At 35.8% G+C, this 26,179-nt stretch overlaps 1 protein-coding gene across 3 annotated transcripts in view; it reads left to right on the forward strand.

Moving 5' to 3' along the window:
- LOC124638024 (solute carrier family 22 member 3-like) overlaps positions 1–26,179 on the forward strand; it is a 54,510-nt gene that overhangs the window by 19,779 nt on the left and 8,552 nt on the right. For 2 of the 3 annotated variants that reach the window (XM_047174820.1, XM_047174799.1), the window contains exons 1-3: positions 10,696–10,835; positions 19,691–19,920; positions 25,136–25,319. In XM_047174820.1, the coding sequence (XP_047030776.1) occupies positions 10,791–10,835; positions 19,691–19,920; positions 25,136–25,319 (459 nt within the window). In that variant the 5' untranslated portion in view covers positions 10,696–10,790. Of the gene's footprint in view, positions 1–10,695; positions 10,836–19,690; positions 19,921–25,135; positions 25,320–26,179 lie in introns of those variants that run through there. The other variant, XM_047174809.1, reaches the window with a different exon arrangement.

Consider the following 26,179-nt stretch of genomic DNA (forward strand, 5'->3'; position numbering starts at 1 on the left):
AGTTATAAAAATTACTTTTTTTGGGTACAGTTCGACGACCCCGGGCCATAGGGCAGGGCCTTAAGATTGATGTGTCGTGACATTTAGACAAAAACGGAATGTTTGTATATAAATTTGTACTTCTTTGAACAAAACTGAGAAAGATTTATTAATGGATAATGTAGATTTTTTGAAAAAGGGACTTGGAAAATAGATATGGTAAAGACACAGACAGTACCTACACTTACCAACTGTCAACATTGTATCTGAGGGCACGGCAGTGCCCCAGCCAAGACTCGAGCAAAGCGGGCACGGCCGTACCATCTTTTCTCGAAGCGTTTCGCGGCTATTTCAGCCCCCTGTATCTTCCATGTGAACAAAGCTAGGAGTTTAGGTTTTCGATGACCAAGAGTAAGTATTAGAACAAGCGCAGTCTCAAAATTACAAGACATTTGAATAAATAGTTTACGAGCTATGAGCCGACGAATGTGAACAAAACTATTGATATAGTCACAAAATATTGATTTATTATAACAAATAAAGTTGAACAGGACTTGGCTTCTATGCGATCTCAAAACTTTTTACGGTGGAGGAATTGCGTAGAGGATTGGCTTTTTTTTACATTTAATGTTTTTGGTGGGATATTGATTTCTAAATCAGTTTTTACGTCGTTGAACACACACACACAGTTTTCATTCATGAATTGTAAGAATCAGTCTGATGACTGTAATTTGATAAACTATGTGCAGTCAAGTCAAAGTAAAAAAAAAAAATGCAGCAATGTTAAGCAACATTACGAAGACATCTTGGTTGAAAAATGTTCGTGCCAAAACGTTTGACCGTGATGTGTGCATATGTTTTCAGCAAACATTGAAAAATCGTTAACAATTTGTAAATAATACTATTAGCATGAATATTCGTGTTACTGTTAACTAAATTCATTAGTACCGCATTCACTATTTATTTCATTGGTAAATAACTCGGAAATTTTGGTTGACATGAAGAGACACTTAAACATCATCGGCCTTTTCATTGTCACTCACCACTGCACTAGCCTCTTTTGCGATTTCAGAATTCAAACTCCAGGCTCAGCCTTTGGTTTTCAAGATATATTTAGAAACTAGCTTCTGCCCGCGACTTCGTACGCGGATCCTGTCCCTTATGCCAGCGACTATGGGGTCAGCAAAATCAAAGATCTGAATAGTCGCAATAGACGTGACCATAGGGATAAAAGTAGTGATTGTAATTAGACCGCATTTAAGTTGTGTGTGGCAAAAATATTACACGTAGGTATTATTTCGTAAAAAAACATTAAATAGATGACAAAGTCGTGGTGACTTAGTGGAATTCGTGGTGGTTTAGTGGGTAGAGAACCAATCTCTCAAGTATGAGCGTGCGTCTTTGATTCCAGGTCTGGCAAGTGCCTGCCAATGCAACTTTTCTAAGTTCGTATGTACTTTCTACGTATATTTTGGATACCAATGACCGTTATTTGGAGGGGATGTTAAACTGTAGGTTCCGACTGTCATTGAACATTCTTGGCAGTCGTTATGGGTAGTCAGAAGCCAGTAAGTCTTACCAAGGGGTAACCGGGTTGTGGAGGTCAGATAGGCAGTCGCTCCTTGTAAAACACTGGTACTCAGTTGCATCGTGACTGGAAGTCGACCCTAACATAATTGGGACAAAGGCTCTTGAGATAATAACGACAATAATAATGAGATATAGGCACCGCAAGACATCTGAGGCTGATGACGGGGAGTAGCGACCCCGCGGGGCTATATATACTGAGTTCTCCAGGGAGAGTATACTGTCCCCCATCTCCGGCCGGTCGGAGTGAACCATGACGGGGGTAGGTCTCACGCCTCTGGCTTGGCTTGGCCGTCCAGAGTGGAGTCGCTAGAGCAGGATTAGTGGCCCTGCTCGGAGGGTAGGTGCCTCATGGTAAGCACAGGGAGCGCGTAATCCGCGTTTAAAGTCCGCCGAGGTATCCTCACCCTTCAGCCGCTCATGTCCCTATTGCCCTCTTGTTGCTATTCAGTGACTGGTTACAGTAAGTGAGGTGGCGAGTCTCCACCTGCCGTTTTTACATGTACCTAATACATTGTCATCCACTAACATCCCATCAAAATAGCCCAAGTAGTTTTCCTCCATAGTTAGCAATAGTTTAGCACAGAACCGGGGATTGTCTTTTTTTTAACGACGTCCACCGGGGATTGTCCTTGGGTTCATTTCTATAGTGTATAAAGGGATAATCGTCGGTTTTGTGTCACCATTTCATTAAAGTTGTCTCAAAAGGGCTTCAGCGTGTTGGCTTCGACCCCACGTTTGCCTCCCAAAAATTTGGAACTCTGTAGTCCCGAGGTCTGGAAGAGATATACAAAATAATAATGAAGATAAAACGCAACAAAGTTAGAGAGTGGAGGCTCGTGACGCCACGTCTAGGTATGTAAAATTTGTACTAAGCAGTGACTTAACACGAAATTCAAGCGTTGTTGTATCTTCGTTATTATTTGTTTGTGAGAGAGAGAAAAGAAAAATGCGTGTCCATTATTTTAGGGTTATCTAAAAGACGGACTAATTACTTATTTTGATTCACTATACCTATTTCATAACATTCATTTCTATACATTTCAAGTGTAGTATTGCTCTTGAAGTTCCACATCAGGTGTTCCAGATCTTCGATGTTTACACGTCAATAGAGAGTGCTTATCAGATTGAACCACTTTTGCTAAAACGTCATATCTTTATAAGCTATAGTCTAGCTGGGCTCCTGGGTTTCCACATTAGGTGTTTTACATCTTCAATTTTTATAAGTCAACAGAGAGTGCTTATCAGATTGAACAACTTTTGCTAAAACGTCATACCTCTATATGCTATAGTCTAGCTGGGCCCCTGGAGTTCCACATCAGGTGTTTTAGATCTTCAATTTGTATAAGTCAATAGAAAGTGCTTATCAAATTGAACAACTTTTGCTAAAACGGCATACCTGTATATGGTACAGAGAAGCTGGGCTCTTGGGGTTCCACATCAGGTGTTCCAGATCTTAAAATTTATAATCTCAGCTGAAAATGCTCATCAAATGAAACAATTTTTGCCACGGCACCATATTTGTATCTCTTATAGTTTTATTGGTCTGTTGGAGTTCTGCATCAGGTCTTCAAGTTTCGAAGATAAATTATAGCCTATATGTTGACCAGGCCTAATACTGATACAACAAAGAAAAAATCATTGAAATCCGTTCAGTAGTTCGGAAGATTAGCGTGTACAAACAAACAGACATACAGACATACAGACATACAGACATACAGACATACAGACAAACAGACAGAATTTTTTTTTTGGATTTGTGCTCCATTACTGTTTCTAAACCCCACCCAATTATTATTTTTTTAATATATTCAATGTACAGACACAGTTTTTTTACAGATTTATTATATGTATAGAAGTAGTACTATATTGGGATAATTAACTTGGTACTGTTTTCTCGATCGTAATTTTAGTTAACAGTCCCAGCGCATTACGGCTTACTGATGTCTATATAATATGTCTAAGGTATTACGGTAATATTTACCTTGGCTGAACCTTGCTGTGGAAAGCAAACACACTTATTCGTCTCTAACAAAACATCAGTTTAAACATCTAAAACAAGCTTTTATAAAAACAACCTTGTTCTTGTCAAAATAAAGTTCAAAATGCAAAAGCAGGTTGACTAAAGACGAACCTCTTTCGTAATAAGATGCATAAAGTGTAGAAGCGCCTACGCCCATTGCCTTACATTAGACTGCATAATAAAAAGTTTGCTAAAGAGTTGCGAGATTACCCTTTTGTGGTGACTACAAAGCGGCTAGAACTGAGATATAATATAGGTTTGGTTTATTCGAATCTTGGTAGACAAATATTATAAAACACACAAGAGATTGTTTTCTCAAAATCCACGTTTCTCTCATGTTTGAGATCGTCTGACGTACAATGTTTTACAGTCCAATGCCCTGTTGCTAGAACAAGAAATTATTTATACTGCTCACTGACGATGGTAGCTTTTTGTTTATTCTATGAGGCTTCTGTCAAAAAACTGACCGTAACATAGTCTTGTATTGCTAATGGAAATTGCAATAAATTGTGACACATTTGTGTTCGGCTAGTAGTATCAAAATGTGTACAGATTTTCGACTTCGCAAAATACAGGCCTTCTAATGCCACTAATAGATGTCCATTGGTATTCATAATGTAATTCACGTGTATATAAAACAGCCATTAGAAAAAAAACGCGTTGATCCATAAACAAACCCCATTACTTCGTCTAACCACGCGCAGATGAGCGATTATGTCAATTTACTACATTGACTGAATAACTTCTATAAAATTCTCACTTATAATACCACAAGAGCTTCAAAATTATCGGGTATTTTCCGATAGGTTCGTTGCAAACAAATGAAGGAGTCAAGTTTTTCAGGTTAAAAAATAACGAGCGCGAAGCGCGAGTGATTTTTCCTGAAAAACTTGACGACTTTATTTGTTTGCAGGGAACCTTGAGGGAAATGCCAGATAATTATGAAGCTCGTGTGGTATTCGGGAGATTATTTTTCCGTCCCAAATGTCGGCCACAACCTGTCAGTTTGACGTAGCAACGACCAGAGAAAATATTCAAAAAATTTTCAGTATAATACCATGTAGGTTGTACCACGTGACGTCGAATGGTGCAATTCTATTGGTCGATATTTGGGTCGGAAAAATAATCTATTTATATAATTACACCTTTAACGTTACTAATTAGTCTATCAATCTATTTTAATAAGTTTATTTATTATGTTTAAATGCAACGCTTTTGCACTGCTAATTATGACATATCTACATGAATAGAGACTCTATAGTGAAATGTTTTGTACCATAATGTTAATGCTTGCGATTCAAAAAGAGAATGGACTATGTTTATTTGAAATCTAGCTTTCATTCATTCATACTATATGAATCATGGCTCGGGTATTATACTTCATATCAATTCCCATACGATGAAGTATTCATAAGCATTCATTCATATCGACCTTGATTTTCTTTCAGTATGAACCCACTCTACGCCTTGGAAAAAACCAATAGTCGATTTCCCTAACACACAATTCGACTTTTATTTGTCTATTGTTGACTTGTATCTGTGTCTGCTTTCGCAGTAAAATAGCAGAACCAATGAGAAAGAAGGTTCCTTACCGCAATTGAACTCCGTGAATGTTTTGAGGCATAAGATGTCCAGAATAGATACCTATGTAATTCGAGGATGTACGGTGAAATTACATCAATGCTATTTGCCGATTAAACCAACAAAGCCCATTACCCTATCTATACTATTAGCATAGATTCAATAGCAATTTGTATGTAATCGTTTATGGTATGCGTGCAATAGGCCCTAGGTCAACAGAGCAACAATGGCGAAGGGTGAACCGTGATTATCATGTAACGTTGATAATGATATGCTGTACACAGTTTACAGCTATAATTTCAGTTAATTGTCTGAGAAAATGCGTCGTTTTAGTTAATAGTATGTAAAAACTACGCTTTTGAAATCATATTTATAATTTACCATCATGTGTTGGTTGCTATGGATTAGTATGGACTCTATTAAAGTTTAGTATTAATAAATTTAAATTTTTTATATTAATTTATAGTTGTAGTGTATTTAACTTAAAACATGTCATTCCTAACTAACGCCACCATTTAGATGAATTGCATGGCTACAACTGGCTCGTGAATGATTTCAAAACAACTCCATTCACGTCATCTTTTGTTTATTCCCGCCAATGAACCAAGAAGGTTCGGACCACCGAGTATGGTGTCAACCTTCCTCTTGGCCAACATTCACAAACTTGATTACAGTTCGATGTGGAATCACTCGTGTTCAACTGGGCCAAGGTATTGATAAACAGTTATGCAGTATTGGCCAATATTATGCTTGTAGTTCGCTGATTGTGTTTACCTATATGTCATCGTCATTGTTATCAGTCTTTTCCATGCCTATTCGAGATGAAGACCTCCTTTTTGCAGAGAGACGAATAGATGCGTTCAGGATGGTTCAGGATTACTGTCATTTTTTATCGAAGTAGTATAATTTTTACGTATGACGATTTAAGACCGATTAAAATAGTTAACAAATTCAAGTTATTCTATACGACATCCAATTATACAAAAATTTTGGTTTTTCAAAAAAGGTGGTCCCTACCGGTTTCATTTTTATTTAGGTTTGTATTATTTATTTTTAAATCTGGACAGGTTAGCTCTTAATACAGGTTGTATTAAAACCTTAAAACTTGTACATTTTTTTTTATGTTTAAACGTAAAATATCCTCGGCCAGAGTCATAAAATTCATTTAGACCTTTTTTTTATTTTGATTAACATATTGAAAAAGGATAACAGCGTACCTATGTAAGTACAATTTCAGCTCTCAAGACGCCTTCATTTGTTTGTAAATGATTTGTTCACACCTGAGTTACACGCGCTGAAACCGAATAGGCAAGGTAATAAAATAGATATCAGTACATTATTTATTATACACATTCTTTGTATACTTAGTTTACCAAATAATCGTGCAGTGATTTGAGATATCGTCAAACACACACTGTTTAGGAATTTTAATATTATTTAGCTTATATGTACATACATTCTTTTCTATGTCGGATATGTACTTATCTTGATTCAGAGTAACTCGATTCATTGCTTCATAATCAGTGTCAATGTTTTTGTAGATAAAGTTTTTGAGATAAACAGATTTCAATTTTAATAGTACTTATTAGGGGAAAAAGGGCTCTCGAATTATGTAAAAGTAGTTACTTAAACAATGAAGTAAATAGAACGGCACTGAATTTGAGAAGGACTTATGGGGTTTCAAAGCACATGCAATATAAAAAGCTAATCCTTAAGGAAATACCCTTGTATAAATAAATAATAAGTAATCTTGGATTTTTTGGAGGAAATTGCTGAAACAGAGCCTCGTTTACTTATGAGTTTGGAGAAGCAGGGAACAAAACATAAAAAAACCCTGTTCATACAATTTTTTACAACAAGAAAATCTCATTATTTCATTGGAAACTGGGCAAAATATTGAACTTGACTGTACGACCTGATTTTTCATGAAATATCACAAAGAACCACATTTGCTTTCATAAAAAAAAACATCTCATTTAAATCAGTTCATTCACAGCTAAAAGAAATCTAAAAGTTTGATGGGTGATTCACAGTTTATTTTTAAAATTAAACTAACTATCGGGCCAACAGTCTGGTCTGCAATATGCGGAGTTCCTAAGGCTGATAATGAGACTCCGTGACGCGTATGTATCATCGGGAAAACCACGTGGAAAGTTACTAACGATTGATAAGACCGTATTATGGACTCCCAAATTCCCAAGTAACGACAAGATCCGCTATCCGATATAATACATCATGATAAATTGGTTATATCATAATTTATTATAAATTATTATTATATTTCGATGCAAAGATTAAATCTGACCGCCACATCTGACTAACAGACTGAAAAATATCAATTTTATGATTGATTTATTTTGATTAGGTATGCGTGATTTGCGTTACTAAACATTTAGATAAATGTTCTTTTAGTATAACCTAAATTACATAAACATCGATACGCACGTAATTGCGTAGGTCTGTAGGTAAGGGTAAGGGGTTTATCAGGTGTGCATAAAGTGCATTCTAATTTAACGTTTTGCTATTGTCTACTAAGTTGTCTGCTTGGTAACAGTACTTTCATACTTAGCAGACAGCAAGTTTTTCCGCGCTGTTGCCCGGCCAATGAGGCCGGGCAACCAGTCCAGGGAATACTTCTTTGGTACAAAACACACAACAAAATTATGCAAAAGAGAGCCGTGTCAGTTAAACTACTTATATGTACTTTCACACTACTTACGGAAGTTAGCTTAAACCCGGGAGAAGAAAATTTTTGTCAGCACAGTCCTATTCTTTAGTGCTTAAACAAAAATAGTTTTATTTAGGCTAAATGGTAAACCTTGCGATCTCGCAACCCTGATTGCCTGAAGGTCAAAGGTCAAGCGATAAGACGCTTTTAGCCTGTCAAGCAGCCTAGACTGTGTAAAGTAAGGTAGGCCAACTGAATACACAAACAGTTCCGATAGCCAAGGTTGCTTCAAGTCTAGTTTTTGAGGTAATGCGCTAGGTCTAACCTCCTTGGTAATTTTTAAAGTATGTATACCTACATATAAATTTTAAGGTATGTATATGGCCCTAGTTTTGCAAACATTTCTCGAAAAGGTCATTGACTAGACAAAAATGTAACTAATCAATAATTTGCAGTCTGAAAATATATTTTCAATGTAAACCAGTTTTTGGCTAATCATTTCAGTTAGTGTTATTAATTACATAAGGAATTATGATTATTTAAATATCCTCTATAAATGGGGTAATGGTTTTTTAATCATATGTATAAAACCTAATGTGACATGTTACATGTAACCGTGTTTTTGATCGATTACAATGACTTTGTTAGCCTTGACATTGATCTGTAACGAGTCTTGTTTAAAAATAAAACAAAAACTTTTAAACGTCAGTTTATGCCTTGTCTAAAAAAATGTCAAATTATGACGTTGACATATGGTTCATTTTGGAGCCACATTTTTTTTAGACAAGTGTAAAGCAGTGGTTAAAGTTTTTGTAGTAAGGCCATAAAAGTTTAAAAGTTTTTGTGGTAGACGGTAACCGTCTTACCACAAAAACTTTTTAACGTCAGTTTAAGACTTGTCTAAAAAAATGTCAAATTATGACGTTGACATATGGTTCATTTTGGAGCCACATTTTTTTTAGACAAGTGTAAGTCAGGTGTTTAAGTTTTTGTAGTAAGGCCATTCATGATTTGGGTGCAGGAACTTTCAGTCCATAGCAACTATAACCGCAATGTTTTCGATATTTGCGTAAGCTTCGTGATTCATTGTTGCGATTCCATATTTATAGTGTGTTGATGTTACTACACTGATATACGTTATCATTATCTGTCTGTTTAGGTAACTTCGTTCATTGGCGTCATTCAGATCCGGCCTGGCTCACAACTTCCTTATGCTGTCAATTTTTGCAGCTTTAGATCTTTACTCCATCTTACCATATACCGTTCTTCACTATGCCTGCTTAGACTTGGTTTCCATAGAAGAATTACATCAAAAAGTCCTTCAGTGCATCTATAATGCAGTCTTCTAACACCTTAGCTTGCTATTTATTTCTAAAAGCTCGTAGAGTACCTAACGTTAACTCCCCCTCAAAAGTGTCATCTATAGAACTTAAATCCACCGATTTGTAGGAAAACAAGTCTGCCAACTGGTCATCTTCTTCATTTGAATTGTACTTATAGTAACGTGGCAACTGTCATAATATGAATCGGAATAACGATAGTGATATACAAAACGAGTTTTGGAGATTCAAATGATCGTCTTCAAACATAATAATATGTATTTTAGTGATTAGCGGTTCTTTGCTATTAACGCAAAACCGTTTCGAGCCTGGAAAACCTACGAAGGTATTGACGAAAACAATCTAAAAATATTGTTGTCTTGTCTAATCTAACACCCATAAAATATTAAGCGTATCAAGCGATTAGTCACAACCGCTTAATTATGTCAATCGGCCATTAATTTGTTAATTACATTCATTTCCTTTTTATTGTCTCTGCGTGGCGATGGGTGACGATATTTTGTATTATCATCGCGAAAAAAATGTATATTTTAAGACATCCTTGTTAGTACCAAGAATCTTGGAGATTTTTTCTTTAGGATTACGCAAATATCTGCTGTACGGTAATTATGTTTTTGATTGGTATTTGTTTAACGATACAAAGGGTTATGCCGTAGTGTAGTAGAGACGAAACTATTAAAATACATCGATCTAGCAAGTCCCAAAATACATAATGCATTTGTATCATATACAATTCCAAGAGAAGTGGATGAGTAAGGGTGTGCTGGTTAAAATCAATGAGTGTTCATTAATGACGATTCGTTGATTGAACGCAGCCATAATATCCCGCCTTTTCTTAATTGCTGCGTCTGCTTTCTCGGCCAATCATAATGCATTCGTTATTTTAAAAATAGAAACGACAACTTAGATTTACAGAGCAGTTAGCTGTCTTGAATTGTTGTTAGCTTGAAAAAATATCGAAAGAAAAGCTTTATGTAAACAGTAGACTTCCGCGGTCTTCGAAAGATGCGCCGGTCGAATGATCGATTGCCTTTTAAATGCAGTATTTTGTTGCCTGCGTGCTGTATCTGTGCATCATAGATTTTTATATCATTATCGCCCTTTTAAACTTTTTATCGTATCATTGATGGGTGCAGGTCTCCTTGAAGACGGAGAAGGATTGAGCGTTTATTATCACCACGTTTGCTCAATGCGGGTGAGTGATTACAGATTTTATAAACCTACTATTCCCTTCCAGAGCCCCCAGTTATATGAAAGGTCTTTTAGAAAATTATACTATGTTTGATCACCGTAGATATGTAACAGGTGCTCATCGGAAACGTATTTTAAATAATTGTGCAATTATCCATTATCCTAAACTATTTATTGAATAATCCAAAAAGAAACAAATGTTTCAATTATTATACAAACCTATCATCTTCTCTGCGTTTTGGGAGGCCTTGAAAACAGATGACTATCACAAAGTTATCACCAGCATTAGGTACCATAGATTAGACACAATTCGGCTGTCACTCGTAAATATATTATCCGGCGCCCAATGTTATCATTCAGTGTTCTGACTCCGGAAGGGAGGCACGCGTGTTCTATATAAAAGTGCTGAAAAACACGTGCTATGGATACGGCGCACGAGATGCGTGTGATTCGCGGAGAAGAAATCGTTAGTAGATATTTTTATTTATTCATAAATTCTTCGAAATTCGTCCGAAGTTAATTAGGAAGCGAGATAAAGCTGATTATGAATGCTGTGACCGTGTCTTCCAGTGTGCAAGTCCCTGAAAAACATTGTAGGATTCAGACGCGTTTGGCAAAGATCCAAGTACTATGCAAAGTTTCCGTGGAGTATAATTTCATGTACTAGTGTATTTTGTTGTCGTTTTATTGTTTGTTTACTCTACGGAATACCTAACAATAACTTACACTTTATGTTTAAAATGTGACCGTATCCGCCTTTTTATTTACGGCCAGTTTCTTCATCAAAAGTTAAAGTTAAAGTAATGTCTAAAGTAAAAGTAACGGTCAAATACGTTTTTTCAAGGCTAAAGTGACAGCAAAACTAATAGAAAAATTGAATTTGACCGTTACTTTTACTTTAGACATTACTTTTACTTTGGCTTTAACTTTTGATGAAGAAACTGGCTGTTAATGTCATTCCTTTATGGCATACTTTTTGCAGATTAATTTAGGTCTAGTTAGGACTCGGAAAAACTTTCTCCTTTTTTGGAGTTATTAAAACGAATAACGGTTAATAATTTAAACGGTCCTTCGAAGAGGTCTATTAAATACTCGTTTTATATTTTACAAACTATAGCTTCCTCTGGGAACCCGCGTCCCGTGGGAACTACTTCTCGCACCCAGATAAACAGTAGCTCGCACTTACACGAAAAGAATTGGTCAAGTCGGTCCCGTAGGTGCTGAAAATAGCACATTCGTACAAACGAACTCTTCAGCTTTACAATATCATATAGATATTATAAAATAGCACATTCATACAAACGAACTCTTCAGCTTTACAATATCATATAGATATTATAAAATAGCACATTCATACAAACGAACTCTTCAGCTTTACAATATCATATAGATATTATAAAATAGCACATTCATACAAACGAACTCTTCAGCTTTACAATATCATATAGATATTATAAAATAGCACATTCATACAAACGAACTCTTCAGCTTTACAATATCATATAGATATTATAAAATAGCACATTCATACAAACGAACTCTTCAGCTTTACAATATCATATAGATATTATAAAATAGCACATTCATACAGACGAACTCTTCAGCTTTACAATATCATATAGATATTATAAAATAGCACATTCATACAGACGAACTCTTCAGCTTTACAATATCATATAGATATTATAAAATAGCACATTCATACAAACGAACTCTTCAGCTTTACAATATCATATAGATATTATAAAATAGCACATTTATACAGACGAACTCTTCAGCTTTACAATATCATATAGATATTATAAAATAAAGTAAATGTTAAAATTTAACCATTTAAGTTATCTTGACATACCTGTGAACTGTATAATTCAAATAGTAGTAAAACTTAAGAAAATTTATTGATTTATTTCACAATAGTAAACTTCGGTAGCGTAGGGTCAGTGAGGTTCTACAAACAAGTACAAACAAGTTATATTTCAATAAAGTTTTTCAAAAGACCATATGACTTGATATGACTGATATGATAAGTAGTACCGTGTTATCACGTTTCGTTCTTACATACCTACTTACATATTTCTAATCGTTATCAATGAAAAACTTTATGCAATACAGTCGGTTGTATCGATTGTTATCAATAGGACTTTACGACTCTGTTCAATATAAATAAAAATCTGATCTGATTTTATTGAATATAATCTTATTATTAAATAATTTACAAACAATGTTGATGTACTAGTATTCCAGTTGTAATAATGTCTGCTAAATCATAATCTGCGGACATTGACCTACTTCTGCTGAAAGATAGTCGCAATTGTAAAATCAGCAGTTTTTATCAACGTGTGTGTATTACAACTTTGCTCTACTTAAGTCAAATAATGATCGTTAATCTATACACTACAGTAATGAGGAAACATTTTGTTTGTTTGTTTAGCTTCGAAACCATCAAACCGATTTGAAAAATTATTTCACAGTTGGGAGGTGCACTCTTCCCGAGTAACATTTTATCCCGGTACGGGCAGTAGTTTCCACAGGAACTGGATGAAACCGTAGGAAAAAGACTGCTGGTTAATTTAATAATCATATACCGTTTATGTAATTAAAGCATTCTTATATCTCAAACTACATTAGCCATTTCATTCACTCGGATTTCTGACGTTATGCCAAAAAGCAAAAACTTGAATGTTTTTTTTCATAATTTTCTACTAGGCCACCGAAATAGAATAAAGAAATACTTACTATAAATGGAGTTCGTCCTTGACCCGGCGAAATATTTAAGCATAATATCAAACGGTGAACAAACCGCTTTATTATTATCTAATTAACTAGTCATCTTATTAAATACTTTAACCTTTTTAGCGTCGTGATGATCGCTTTTATCCAAAAATCCAATCTAATGTAAATGGGCTATCTAACACAGATTTTTTTTTATGTCAGACAATGAGATTAGCACATTCAAACCTCCTTGAAGGAAAGAAAATACATTTATAAGTCATGTATCATTGATACAATATTTCTTTCCACTCGTAAGTATCTATTAAAACAAACATTCAGCATTTTTTCCATACATTGCAATGTGATCCTTCTATTGTGTAATACAAAAACAATTGCGCAATGTTACATTAGGTGTCCGAGTCTAGCAGTGTTTGCGCAGGCGTCAAGAAAAAAGGAAATGACTCACTATTTGTGTCTGCTAGGGAAATTCGAGACGGCCATTCATAACAATGTGCCTATTGAAACATTTGATTAACAGGTTTTTTGATGCCGTAGCGACGGTGCCGTTTAATCGATGTTATGTCAATCAATGTCAACATATTGTTAATGCGATATTTTTAACCCCCAACGCAAAGGGAGTTATAAGTTTGACCTCTGTGTTTGACTGTCTGTCGGTGGCACCATAGCTATAATATGTATACGTAGTAAAGTTGAACAGTGCTTGTATGCACTTATCTCAGGAACTATTGATCCGATTTGCAAAATCCTTTCAATGTCAGACAGCTCATTCGAGAAAAGCAATAACCGTTTTTATCCGGGTGCACGAAGTAGGTACCATTAGGTACCAAAAGTTTCACTTCGCGAGAACGCGAGTGAAACTGTTGAAATTGGATCTTCTTTAATTCAATTCAATCGTGTAATCTGAAATTCTGTCTAAAAGGTGATAGTCATTTGTTTTGAAAGCTTCAACTTGGCAGTGGTTGTGCTTAAAGTTCAACTATACAAATCTGAGAGCTTGCCAAGTGTAGAGCATAAGTAGTTATGTTATGGCTCACCTGCTAGTTGGCTTGGCATTCCCAGCCAATTCCGTTCAATGACCTCTTGTGGTAAGGGCGGTTTTCTACATGGGGTTAACTAGTAAATTCTTCTCTATAATGATATTAGGAAATGTGACTTAAACTATGCTCTCTGCAGTACTTAGGTTAGGTTAGGTTTATACTTATGTACGTATCCTTCAGCACTTCCAATTTCCGTACTTTGTTTGTAGACAATGCTTGCTCTTAATCAGGGACTAATGCCCGTTTTCACCAACAACCTCTTACCGTTTCCCTATCTAAATGCTACTTTTAATAAGGACCCCTGCCAATTTGACACCTACCTAAATTCATTTTCACCACACTTGTACATGGATCCCTTAAGTAAGTGACAGATTACTAGTTCTACAAACGATAATGCAAAGTCGATATTTTATCGATAAAATGATTTTTCTGTACTTCTTAAGAAATAAACGTCTATCGAGTATATATTACTAAAGCCTGTGAGTTTTTGTTCTTGTGATGTTATTTTAATTTAACTTAAACTACATTACGCTATGTTTTATGCAATAAAACAGTAAAGAGGTTTTCTATAGGTGAATTTTTACCTATGTCATTCGCGCGTTTGTCAAATTGACTGATGTGTATGTGTACATAGAGTGAGGTTAATTTTGGGTTTATTATTGTTGAATAGATAAGTTTATTTTGGCAGAGAAGAGAAAACGAGGATAAACCTTTCTTACAGAAGAAAAAGACAAGCTAGTGAAATTGACGTCTCATAGAGATACAATATTAAACAAAAAACGGATGGGACCACGAACGAAGTCAAAAACAAAGCTTGGATCCAGTCACAAATAGTTTTAATGCGATAGGAACCGTTTACAGGTAAATGTGAATAATATCCGTGTATAATAATATAGTGTATTAAGATATTGCCGTTCAACTGTGTTCCTTGTTGGCTTCATTGTATTTTTGTTCTCCATGAGTTGATAGATTTAAGTATGGGGTTAAAATTATAGATTTATTATATTTATTTGGTTTCAGGTGGTGAGAGAAATTGGAAAGACGTGTAAAAACATGCTGCGCCCAGCCCACCCCAAATTGAATTGGTGCAGGAGGATGATGATAATGTTTGGTACATCATATGAGGACTAATATTAAAATATTTGTTTACTATCTTTGTTTTAATTTACATAATTTATTATGTTCAATGTTAGCCTACTTCTTACCTCCAGAGGGTATCCCCTATCAACTAGGAGATAGGCTCCTCCATATTCACCATTTTCGAATCATTGGTATCTACTGCAGTTTTGGTATTTAAGGCCTATTCAAACCTGAGCGATATTCGCTGCCGCTGTGGGTAGAGGTAGAAACCGCGCGGGTTTCGCTCAGGTATTTAGTATCAAGTATAGTTACCGGCACGGATATTGAGCTCTCGGCGGAAGAGTGGGGATCGCTTTGCGCACTGTACACATAAGGCAATAAAACAATAAATGGCTTCTGCGCAGGTGAAGGTCAGGGCTCAATATCCGTGCCGATAACTATACCGCGGCTAGAGCGACCTGAGCGATATTCACTGCCGCTGTGGGTAGAAGTACATACCGCGCGGCAGCAGCGGCATGCATCCCGAACATCAACAGTAATATTATCGCATACCCACTGGGTTTCCTCTGCCGTAGACGGCAGCGAATACCGCTTAGGTCTGAATAGGCCTATAGTTGTCCCGGCCACCGCGAAACTACATCAGTGATTACTAGATTTGCATCTGTTATGGTCTGTGTATTTATGGACATGCAGGACTATTTTTGAATAATTCAGCGACATCACGACCTAGCAAGTGCATTCATAGCAAGTAATCTTATAAAAAAGTCATGATCATCGTACTTATTTCTCAGTCATCTGCTCTTTCACGTAAGATAGGTACGTGGTCTTCTAATGATTATTATTTTACATATCCACAACCTCCACAGCTTCTAAACTTTCTAAAAGTTTACGTTTCATTTCACTAACCATCGCGATCGCCAGAAACGGTTCAAAATATGTTTGTATTCTGTCATGATAATGATACGGGTTGTTTAAGCAGGCATCAATCGGGCCCCCAAGTTTAAGTGAAATTTTAAGGTTATAATTGACACCTAGACTTTGGTGAAAATGAAATTCTTATTAAGTGTTCCGTAAATGCTCCCTAAATTTAGGTATTCGTTGGTGAAACCGGGCATAAGATATTTATACAAGCTATCCGGTACTTAATAAAAAATAACTCTGTGCTGAATGAAGTTTGAAAAACGAAAATCTTGTGTCTTTTGTTACCTAAATTCATAAAACGAATATCAATTGTTTTCAAACAGCTGATTATGGGGTCGCCGGCCGGCGGTCGTGCGTCACATTTTTTGTATGTAATGATATGTAGGTTATCTTGAGATCTGGAGTATTTTTAAGGAATACGACCAATTTTGACCGAGTTTAGTAGCATTTATTCAAAAGGCTTGTAGGTCTTTTCAAATACCTAAGTAAAATATTCAGGTTCCGATTCTGTTTTTTTTTCTCTGCAATAGGCATGATGACAGTAATCAAAAATCATTAAAATAATATATTTATTAAATTAAACTTGAAGCTTGGAATATAAAACGCGCATTGTTTTCTTTATTAATAATGTGATTAATATGTATTTTTATAAAATAAAATTACGAAATAAGGCAATCCGCCATGATATCTTGAACACCAATCAGAGCTCGTGACGTCATCTCTCAAAACAACTCGCGCGAAAGCGCGCGAACGTCACATTTCGTTATTGCGAACTTCCACTGCGATCTTTGTTTTTAATTAATTAATTGTTTATAACACGAGTTATGGAGCCCGGATTTATCAAGGCAAACAGCGCTAATTTGCCTAGAATTGATATCATAATGCTGGGAAAGTTTTTGGCATCAAATAAAGATTTTTGTTCAGCTGAATTTAGAAATGTTAAAACTTCCATGTAAGTATACTAGTTTAATTAAAAAACAATGAGAGATGAAACCTAACCTCGAAATAGTTATTTACATTATAAACTATGCTCGAATCTAGAGAACTATGTAATAACTTACATCAAAGTGATCTTCACAAAAATAAAGTTGTACCCTGGGCAATATTGCTTTTGAATCTCGCCTTGCAAGTTTAAGCCACTTGTTTCGTATTTTTTTATTGTGAGGAACGTACACAAATAACTTATCAGGAGTTGTTTTGGATGTGTTCTTACACTGGGGGACCCCACAACACCTATGCCCTTTCGAATTCATATTTAATAACACAAAAAACTTAATTATTGCACGAGCGTTGTTAACTTGCGTCTTGTAATTTCAGTCGTGACGTCACAAGTGACGACATGACACTGACAAGCGTTTTCGCGCCGGATTCAAAGTAGACAGAGAAAAATGCAATTATTTGATAAAAAAACTTCGCATTTTCTTAAAATTAATAATTTTTCATATAAAATAGACGTATACCTACATCATACAAAGGAATTTAAAAAATTGTCATCATGCCTATTGCCTACGTCCGTATTAGACAGAGAAGCAAGAATATTACACTTACTCAGAACTTTTCTTCAATGCTGAGCCTTACGTAGCTTCCAGCAGATAATACAATGTATTTACCCGGTCTTGCAGGAATCCTATACATGTCTCCTAGCGCTGTAACGCTGAATAAATAACGTCTAGATCTTGCTACATAGCTTTCCGTAACCATCTCACTAGGCGGCAACAAACTGTATGCCACTGAAATGTCTAGACGGAATAGTAAATACCTGTAAATATTTACTTTATGTGCCCGCGGATGGCACACGGATTTATAATCCAAGGATTTTATATGTAGAGTTTATTTCTGATACATTTTATATACTAGCTGTTCCCCAGAGTTTCATTCGCGTCCAGAGGGATATCTGTGGTACAGAAAAAAGTAGGCTATGTTTTTTCTCAGGCTCTGGAAGTCTGGACTGTCTGTGATCCAAACATTTACATCTGTTTAGTATTTTTGGTGTGAAACGGGGGCAGACAGACCGAGTGACTGTAGCATTTATAATAAATACATACTTTTAGTTGGTATGGATCGACACAAGTGAGCATTCTTTGTGAATTTGACATCAGAGAACGTTCACGTACCCAAAACTGGAAAAAGTTGTTGAACTTGCAACCGGTTTATATTGACGAACAATTTTATTTAAAAAAAGCATTACATATTCTTTCTTTTGGAAGCTTAAAGCTTATCTTAGCTGGCGAGATCTTTTGCATTTTTAACATAAAACCTATACCTAGATGGTGTTATTTGTTCATAAAATAAAACTACTCATTGAACACCACATAAAGCGTAAATTTTCTACATTTTTCACAACATGAAAAATGTATATTAAAACCATATATAAAAGACCAGTCCAGTGAGAGCTCCGTTGCCATTGCCATCTTGGTACTCTCTCCTAAACCGAGGAACATTTGTATACATAAGCAATCAGATGCTTCCCAGAGGCCTAGTTCCTTGTTCGTACTTTTGAACTATTTTAAAGAATAAAACAGTAATGAGAGTGGGAAACAACACAAGCTTATGTTAACTTTGGGCGGTGCTTTACCATATTTTTTACACCAGCATTTTACTCGCGTAACAAGGGAAATATTCCCTACACCCAAATAAAAAGTAGCCTTCCTTGATAAATAGCGTATCTTAGACTAGCAGCTCTTGATAAATAGCGTATCTTAGACTAGCAGCTCTTGAGATTAGCGCATTCAAATAAACAAACTCTTTATTTTTATATTGTTAGGTAAAGAACAAAGAAAATTCTTTCATCCGAATTCGCGCAAATATGAATAAAAGTATATTCTCCGATTTGGCCGTGGAATTGAATACATACTTTAAATAAGTAAATTATCAAGCAGAATAAAGTGCACAGATATTACATAAAAGGAAAGGACAATTAAGATAATAACCAAAAAAATATACAAAAATTCATGGAAATACAACTTTTGATATTTTCTCTTGAAATAAATAAACGACTTACTTACATTGATCAAGGTGAACAAACTCTTGAACGAACCAACCTGCCTTGCTTTATCCTTATTGTATTCAACTTTAGTATGTATTGGGTTAAGATAATAATTTATTCAATAAATGAGCTTCGGAAAACCGTAGAATATATTTGACGTACTGGACTGAGAACGCTCGCTTATATCGAACCCACAATTTAGATTGCCCAGTTCGTAAGAAGGGTCTTGTCATTTGCTAAATGTTATTTTTCTTCAACAATACAATGTCCGCTTTGGTGTAAATAAAATAAAGTGTGCTATATAAGTACCTAACTATGCATTTTAGAGCTCAGAAAAAATGCTTCAAAAATATCTTTTGTTGGAATTGATTCTAATTGGTCCCTGACAGAGATGTGCCCAAATATGCACTGTTTCACGAACAGAAACCGGAGAAAAATATAAACTATAAAACGTACAATTCCAACTTTCGTTCTGGCTTCGAGCCAAGGATTATAGGGTATAATTTACACAACATCTCCATAATTTTAATTTTCGAAAGCTGAAAATAAAATCTTCTTTTGCAGGACGCGAAACAGGAGCTAACAAAACAACCGAAGAGCGATGTAGACGCTCTAGAGTTGGTGCTCCAGCACGTCGGCGAGATGGGGCGCTATCAGAAGCTACTGTTCGTCTGCATGATGCCGTTCGGCTTCTTCTTCGCGTACGTGTACTTCGTGCAGATGTTCATAGCTGCGACGCCGCAGCGCCATTGGTGTGCAGTGCCCGAATTGGCACATTTGGATATGGAACTCAGGTTTGTGGAGAATAATTTTAGAATTTTAAGTTGGTAGTGTAGCTGCGGTAAATGAAATTCTTAAGTAAAAGAAGTAGTAAGTAACACCGTGACAGTACCTAAAGAATAATTTAAACAAAAGCAATGGGAATGAAGTATAGAAATCAACAAATGAAAGTTATAGGACATGACTACCAAAAGTGACTGAATCTCTGTCTGCGTGGAATCATGACACTGGCATGATTTCTAGACGCACTGGAAAAAAATCTTTAAATAATACTTTCCATTGCTCTTGTTTTCCAAATCCAATACAAAGATAAGGTTTATCGGGATCGCAAGTTCGATCCCCAGACAAATCCAGATTGGAATATGCAATTCGCAACAGTGTATTTCTATACAAATACCTACCATACAAACAGTTTTTCGAATTATGTTTGCAGCAACTAGAGGTTTTCGACTTTACATGCTTTCAAAATAGCTTACGACGCTTATTTTTTTTCGTATCATTCCCTTATCCCATCAGAATGAGTCCATCGGCGATGGCGGTCGCTCAGATTAGACTAGCTTGTAAGAACCTGTACCGACCTGCCAGCCGACCTCATACGAGCACAGAAGAATGCGATACTAAGATACGAAACACGTAAAATAGAGAGCGATAGAGTTATACCAGATGATCTACGATGAGGCAGCATGTTTTAAGCGTGTGATAAAAGAACTTCGATGACGTTGGGGACGAACGAGTAGAAACAAGTTCCGGTGTTATTGTAACTAAGCTATCATCGGTGATAAAGTAAAATTTTGATCCCCGTCCACTTACTTATTTGAAAACTTATCAATAAACTTATTAATAATATTCACAGGAATCTATAGATACGTCTCGTAAAATAACATAGAGTATGATACCTACTTATCTATAGCCATAAGTCTATAGCTGTATTTATGCCTACGGGAGATTAAAAAATGTCCTTTAAAAAGAGTCCTGTGGAATGGAAGTACTTATAGTTGACATTCATAATGAAGCTCGCAGGGCTTTCCTTTCAGGCTCAACCCTCCCTCTTTTGTTTGGTTTTCAGCTTATTTTCTCTTGTAAAGCTTGGTTACAAGAGAAAGATTTACGTGTATTTTTTTTTCTTTATGAGATTTTTAATATACCTACCAGCACATAGGAACAGTAGGTACCTAAAACTGCAAGTCAGTGCGTAAACATATTAATTAACCAATTATTACGTCAGCAAAATTAAAAATAGGATATTTCAGGCGTGTCGGTTGGTAGGCGTCACTTCAATAGATTACGATCGCAGTGGCCTTATACCCACTATCATCGATAAGAGATTGCCGATTAATCGATCCACGTGTATTTTGACATCACTACGATATAGTGATGTAATCGTGTATCTGTTTAGGTATCGATAAGAATTGTTTAATTACTAGAAATTAATCCTTAAATCTTATTAATTTGATGACGAGTTAAGGCAATATAGCAGGTAAAGATTATTTATTGTATTGTTTTCATAATTGGGAAATCGAATTATACTGAAAACGTGTTGCACAAAATCGATTACATCGTAAATATCAGATGTAGACACTTGATTGTAATTATTTATGTAAACTTTCCTTAATCAATGGAAAGATTAGTAGCCGTGTAACTATTTTAAGGAATGATGAAATGCTTCTGTTGCTAAGTATATGTAGTACGTGTAGGTAAGAAAAATAATAATAAACTGTATTGTTATCTTATTATCTGCCCACTAACCCACTTATTAAGTTTTAAGTTAATTTGCTGCGCCTTAACAGGATAATGTATCCGTAGGATAAGGATGCATTTCTGTATCTGTATTCATAGTCCAAATAATAAATGATCCAACTTATCAAAATCGTTCGAAAACTGATAAACAAACAACAGTTTAATGAAAGTCCTGGGTGCCTAGCAAATACTAGTAGTCGTCTATCATATCTTTGGAAAAGCGAAAACAATACAAATCATGAGACTATGATATAACCATAGAGATAGACCAATGACATTCAAAAAATACTTAAGTACTTACTGATAAGCTGGTCAGGCAGAAATCACTTCCTGGATATAAGAAACTTTCACAAAGCAGCCCGGGACCTTTAAGTTGGTGATCCCATCGGGATATGAGGATGAAGGAATAGCGTGCACTTGTATCTGCGCAAATTAAAGCTTGTGCACTATAATATGTCCTGCGTAGATGGGTAATCTCTTTACAGTTGCCATGGCCGATAATTGGCTAAAAGGACATCACTGATAAAACATCTTAGCCATATAAAAAAGTCTCCGGTCCTCTTTGATACCTAATCCTATTAACCGGTTAAAACCGGCTAAAACTAACTATTGTTGGGCCCGTCGTGTATTGATGCGATAGGTGTACTAAAATGTAGGTAAATGCTTAGGTATTTGACGTGAGCTGCATATGTGGGTGTCTGATAGTGGATCATTCGATATCGTACGTCAAATTGACGTGGTACTAGTAGTTACGTAGATATTAACCTAAAAATGGTGGAAAAGAAGTAATTGGCTGTCGTTTGTGAAAATGGGTACTAATCTATACTAATATTATAAAGCTGAAGAGTTTGTTTGTTTGAACGCGCTAATCTCAGGAACTAGTGGTCCGATTTGAAAATTTCTTTCAGTGTTAGATAGCCCATTTATCGAGAAAGGCTATAGGCTACTTTTTAACCCGGCACGGGAAGCGGATGAAACCGCTGGCAGAAGCTAGTAAATTGATAAGTCTTTGAGTTGATTTGCTTGAAGTTCAAGCCTTGAACAATCATTCCCGTACGTCGAAACTCGAATGAATGTCGTTCATACTAGAGATGGGTAACTTAGGAGTGATAGATAAAAAAGATATGTATCTTTCCGTTCTTATCACTCACTCTTTGTATCAGTTCAAATCCGAATGTATCAGTGTATCTTTAACATTCAATCCGTCGTCCGTTTGTATCTGTGTTTCACTCGCACACACAGCGTTGAGCGGCTGGCGTCACGGTTTCTCATCGGAAAGTCCAGACATCTCTTTCGCACTTCCCTATCCTAAACGAATCTATCACTCTTAGTTCGTACTGATTTAGTGATACATTGGATTGAATTGAACGAAGCGAGTCACTCTGAGCAACAGTACAATGTCACTCGCGGATTCGAAAGGATATAGAGATACAAAAGAGTGATACATATCCCAGTGATCAAAAGATACATATCAATCTTTTCTTTTCAATGATACGTTTTTCCCATGTCTAGTTCATACCTTTCATTCTGTATGAATGAGAAAAGGTATTTTAGTAGTTAAAGTCAACTTACCCCCCCCCCGTGCCATTGGCTGGTGGCGCCCTTGACTCCGTTAATATGTACATATGTAAGTATATCTAGTTAAATATAATAGGTAAATACTAAATAGCATTCAAATGATAAGAATTGCAAATTCATGTTTCTGAGAGTTCATGTTTAATGAACTTTGATTATACATTTGATCAAAGTTCGAAAAATCAAATGAAATTATTTCTCGGAAACAGTGTTTAACATATTTCAGTTCGCAATTAACGAGTACAGTATGTCCCTTTGTTGATAACTTAGTAATAGCGAAACACCAGGTTGAACGTAGCTGTCATCATATATCATATATCATCAGTTACCAGTACCAACTCTAAAAAGTAGAAAAAAAACATGCTAGGTAGTTCGTTTGCTTCAATTTTATTTTTCCTGGACCGGAACCGGTATAACTCAGCCTCTTCCAGCTATTGTTGTTTTTGGTCCAATTTATTATTGCGACATTTTTCTACCGTGTTACTCGATAGTGATAATTATCACTAACCAAGTTCAGACATATACTTATTACGCTAATTTTATAACTAAGCAACGAGGAAATGACATAGCCTCTAATAAACTAATCAACAATATAATGCAAATTCCGAGAGTCATTCAAAAGTAATACATTCAAGAATTTACCAATGATCTTATGATAGGGAAATATTAAAACTAAGTATCAAAATATTCATTATTTTGATACTTACTTATTACGTAAAATACATGTATGTATATCCACTTTTTAACACGCATCTATTATATAAAGGAACGGCTGTTGGCATACAACATAAAATTGATATATGAATTGGTTCAGTCACATTTCAATATACGGCTTAGCTTAACTCTAAATCACACAGCTAATTAACTTATAGTTTAATAGCCTTAAGATAGATATTAGTCCATGACTTAATAACCCGATAAATGAATATCATAGATATTAAGGCTTAATAAAATGACTACAACTTACCATATTTGTAAATCTGTGCCAATCGTGTAGGCTAGATATTCCTTTAAAACTCAGTGGCCTTGTGTTAGTCTAATCCAGAGCCTCTATTACGAATCGTGGCTAAAAATTAAATCTGGTTCCCGCACCTATTTTACTTTTGACGCCAAACAAATAAAGATTGACTTTCTGCCAATTTGCTACTTTTAATTAAATGAGTTTAGCGATCAATCAGGTCATCTAATGTTGCTTTTGCCGCATTTTAGCGCAATTCAAATAGCGTAGGCATATCATTTAACCGATCAAAAGCAAGATAGTACACAAATCGTCGCGTCGTGTAAAAAATTCGCACTTCTTATCTTCAGCAAAAAAAAAACAAGAAGGCCTTTTTCCGTCTAGATACAATCGATGCAGATAAAATATATTACAATAGAGGTTTTATCTGATAAAAAACAAAATCGCATGTCCGTAATCCGTCATTTGAAAGAAGACGACGGATGTGACTGTATTTTGTCATGATGAGACCTACTTATACCGTATTGTTCACTGTTGCTAAGTGTAGTACTTACTTCTAGATAGCTTTTGTTTACCTAATTTGTTAGGTTTTCTTGCTTGAAAAGGAAGTAAGCTTGACCATCTGTTCCGATTTTACTGATTCTTCTTTTATGGCGCCTTTTCAGGTGTTCCTGAAACATACCCAATTGGTAGCTATCTGGTATATATAATGAATGAAAGGCATTTAATATTAGAAAATCTTAAAGAACCTACCTTAACCTTAAGACTTAGAAGAATATTTTATTAATGTCTGAAATTAGTTAGTGTTAACATTATTTTCCTGCGTCATAAAGAAAATGTTGGACTCATATTGTCACCCCCTTCCACAATTAATTCTCTAACCTTTAATTTCAATACTTAATCGAGCTAACACTACATTTCTAACATTCAATTAATAAACTACAATTTGGTCGTTCCAGACGCAACCTCTCAGCTCCGGGTGCAGAAACAGGCGTGTGGGACAAATGTTCCACCTTCGACGTGAACTGGACGCAAGTCCTGCAGACCATGATACCGCCACCACCAGGCACGCCGACCATACCCTGCCAGCACGGCTGGGACTTCGAGATGGTCGATATACCGTATCAGACTGTTGTTACTGAGGTGAGAAGGGAATATATGTCATCATCCTCCGAGCCTTTTTCCCAAACTATGTTGGGGTCGGCTTCCAGTCTAACCGGATTCAGCTGAGTACCAGTGCTTTACAAGAAGCGACTGCCTATCTGACCTCCTCAACCCAGTTACCTGGGCAACCCAATACCCCTAGGTTAGACTAGTGTCAGACTTACTGGCTTCTGACTACCCGTAACGACTGCCAAGGATGTTCAATGACAGCCGGGACCTACAGTTTAACGTGCCATCCGAAACACAGTCATTGGTGTCTAAGATATACTTAGAAAGTACATACAAACTTAGAAAAGTTGCATTGGTACTTGCCTGACCTGGAATCGAACCCGCGCCCTCATACTCGAGAGGTTGGTTCTTTGCCCACTAGGCCACCACGACAATCGGTCCCGTTTGCCCATAATATGTGAATCTCTTTTTAAAAAGAGGTATGTTTGATATATTTTTCTCTGTTATAAAAGTTACCTAATCATGTTTCTACGTCTAACAAAATAAGGTTTATATCATGAACTTTCAGGTAACCAAGTTGTATTTTGATCCGTTTTGTATTTACTGAGAAAAATTGAGATCCTTGGCGCCAAAAATTCCAATTCGTCCTCTTAACATTAATGCATCAAACTGGTTTTCAATGAGCCAAATAAAAAAGCCGATTTCAATAAAGGCTGCAAGAAAAATAAATGAACAAAAACTTATGATATGACCTGACAACAATGCGTAAAGAAACTTTGCATTGCGTTGCAATAAAATAAATAATACCAGTTAGTCTGGATAATACTTATTTACTTTTAGTTTTTATACTGCAGTGCCAAAAAAACACAAAAATCATCATGACTCTTACT

This window comes from Helicoverpa zea, chromosome 2, assembly GCF_022581195.2.
Source record: "Helicoverpa zea isolate HzStark_Cry1AcR chromosome 2, ilHelZeax1.1, whole genome shotgun sequence".
Lineage (NCBI taxonomy): Eukaryota > Metazoa > Arthropoda > Insecta > Lepidoptera > Noctuidae > Helicoverpa > Helicoverpa zea.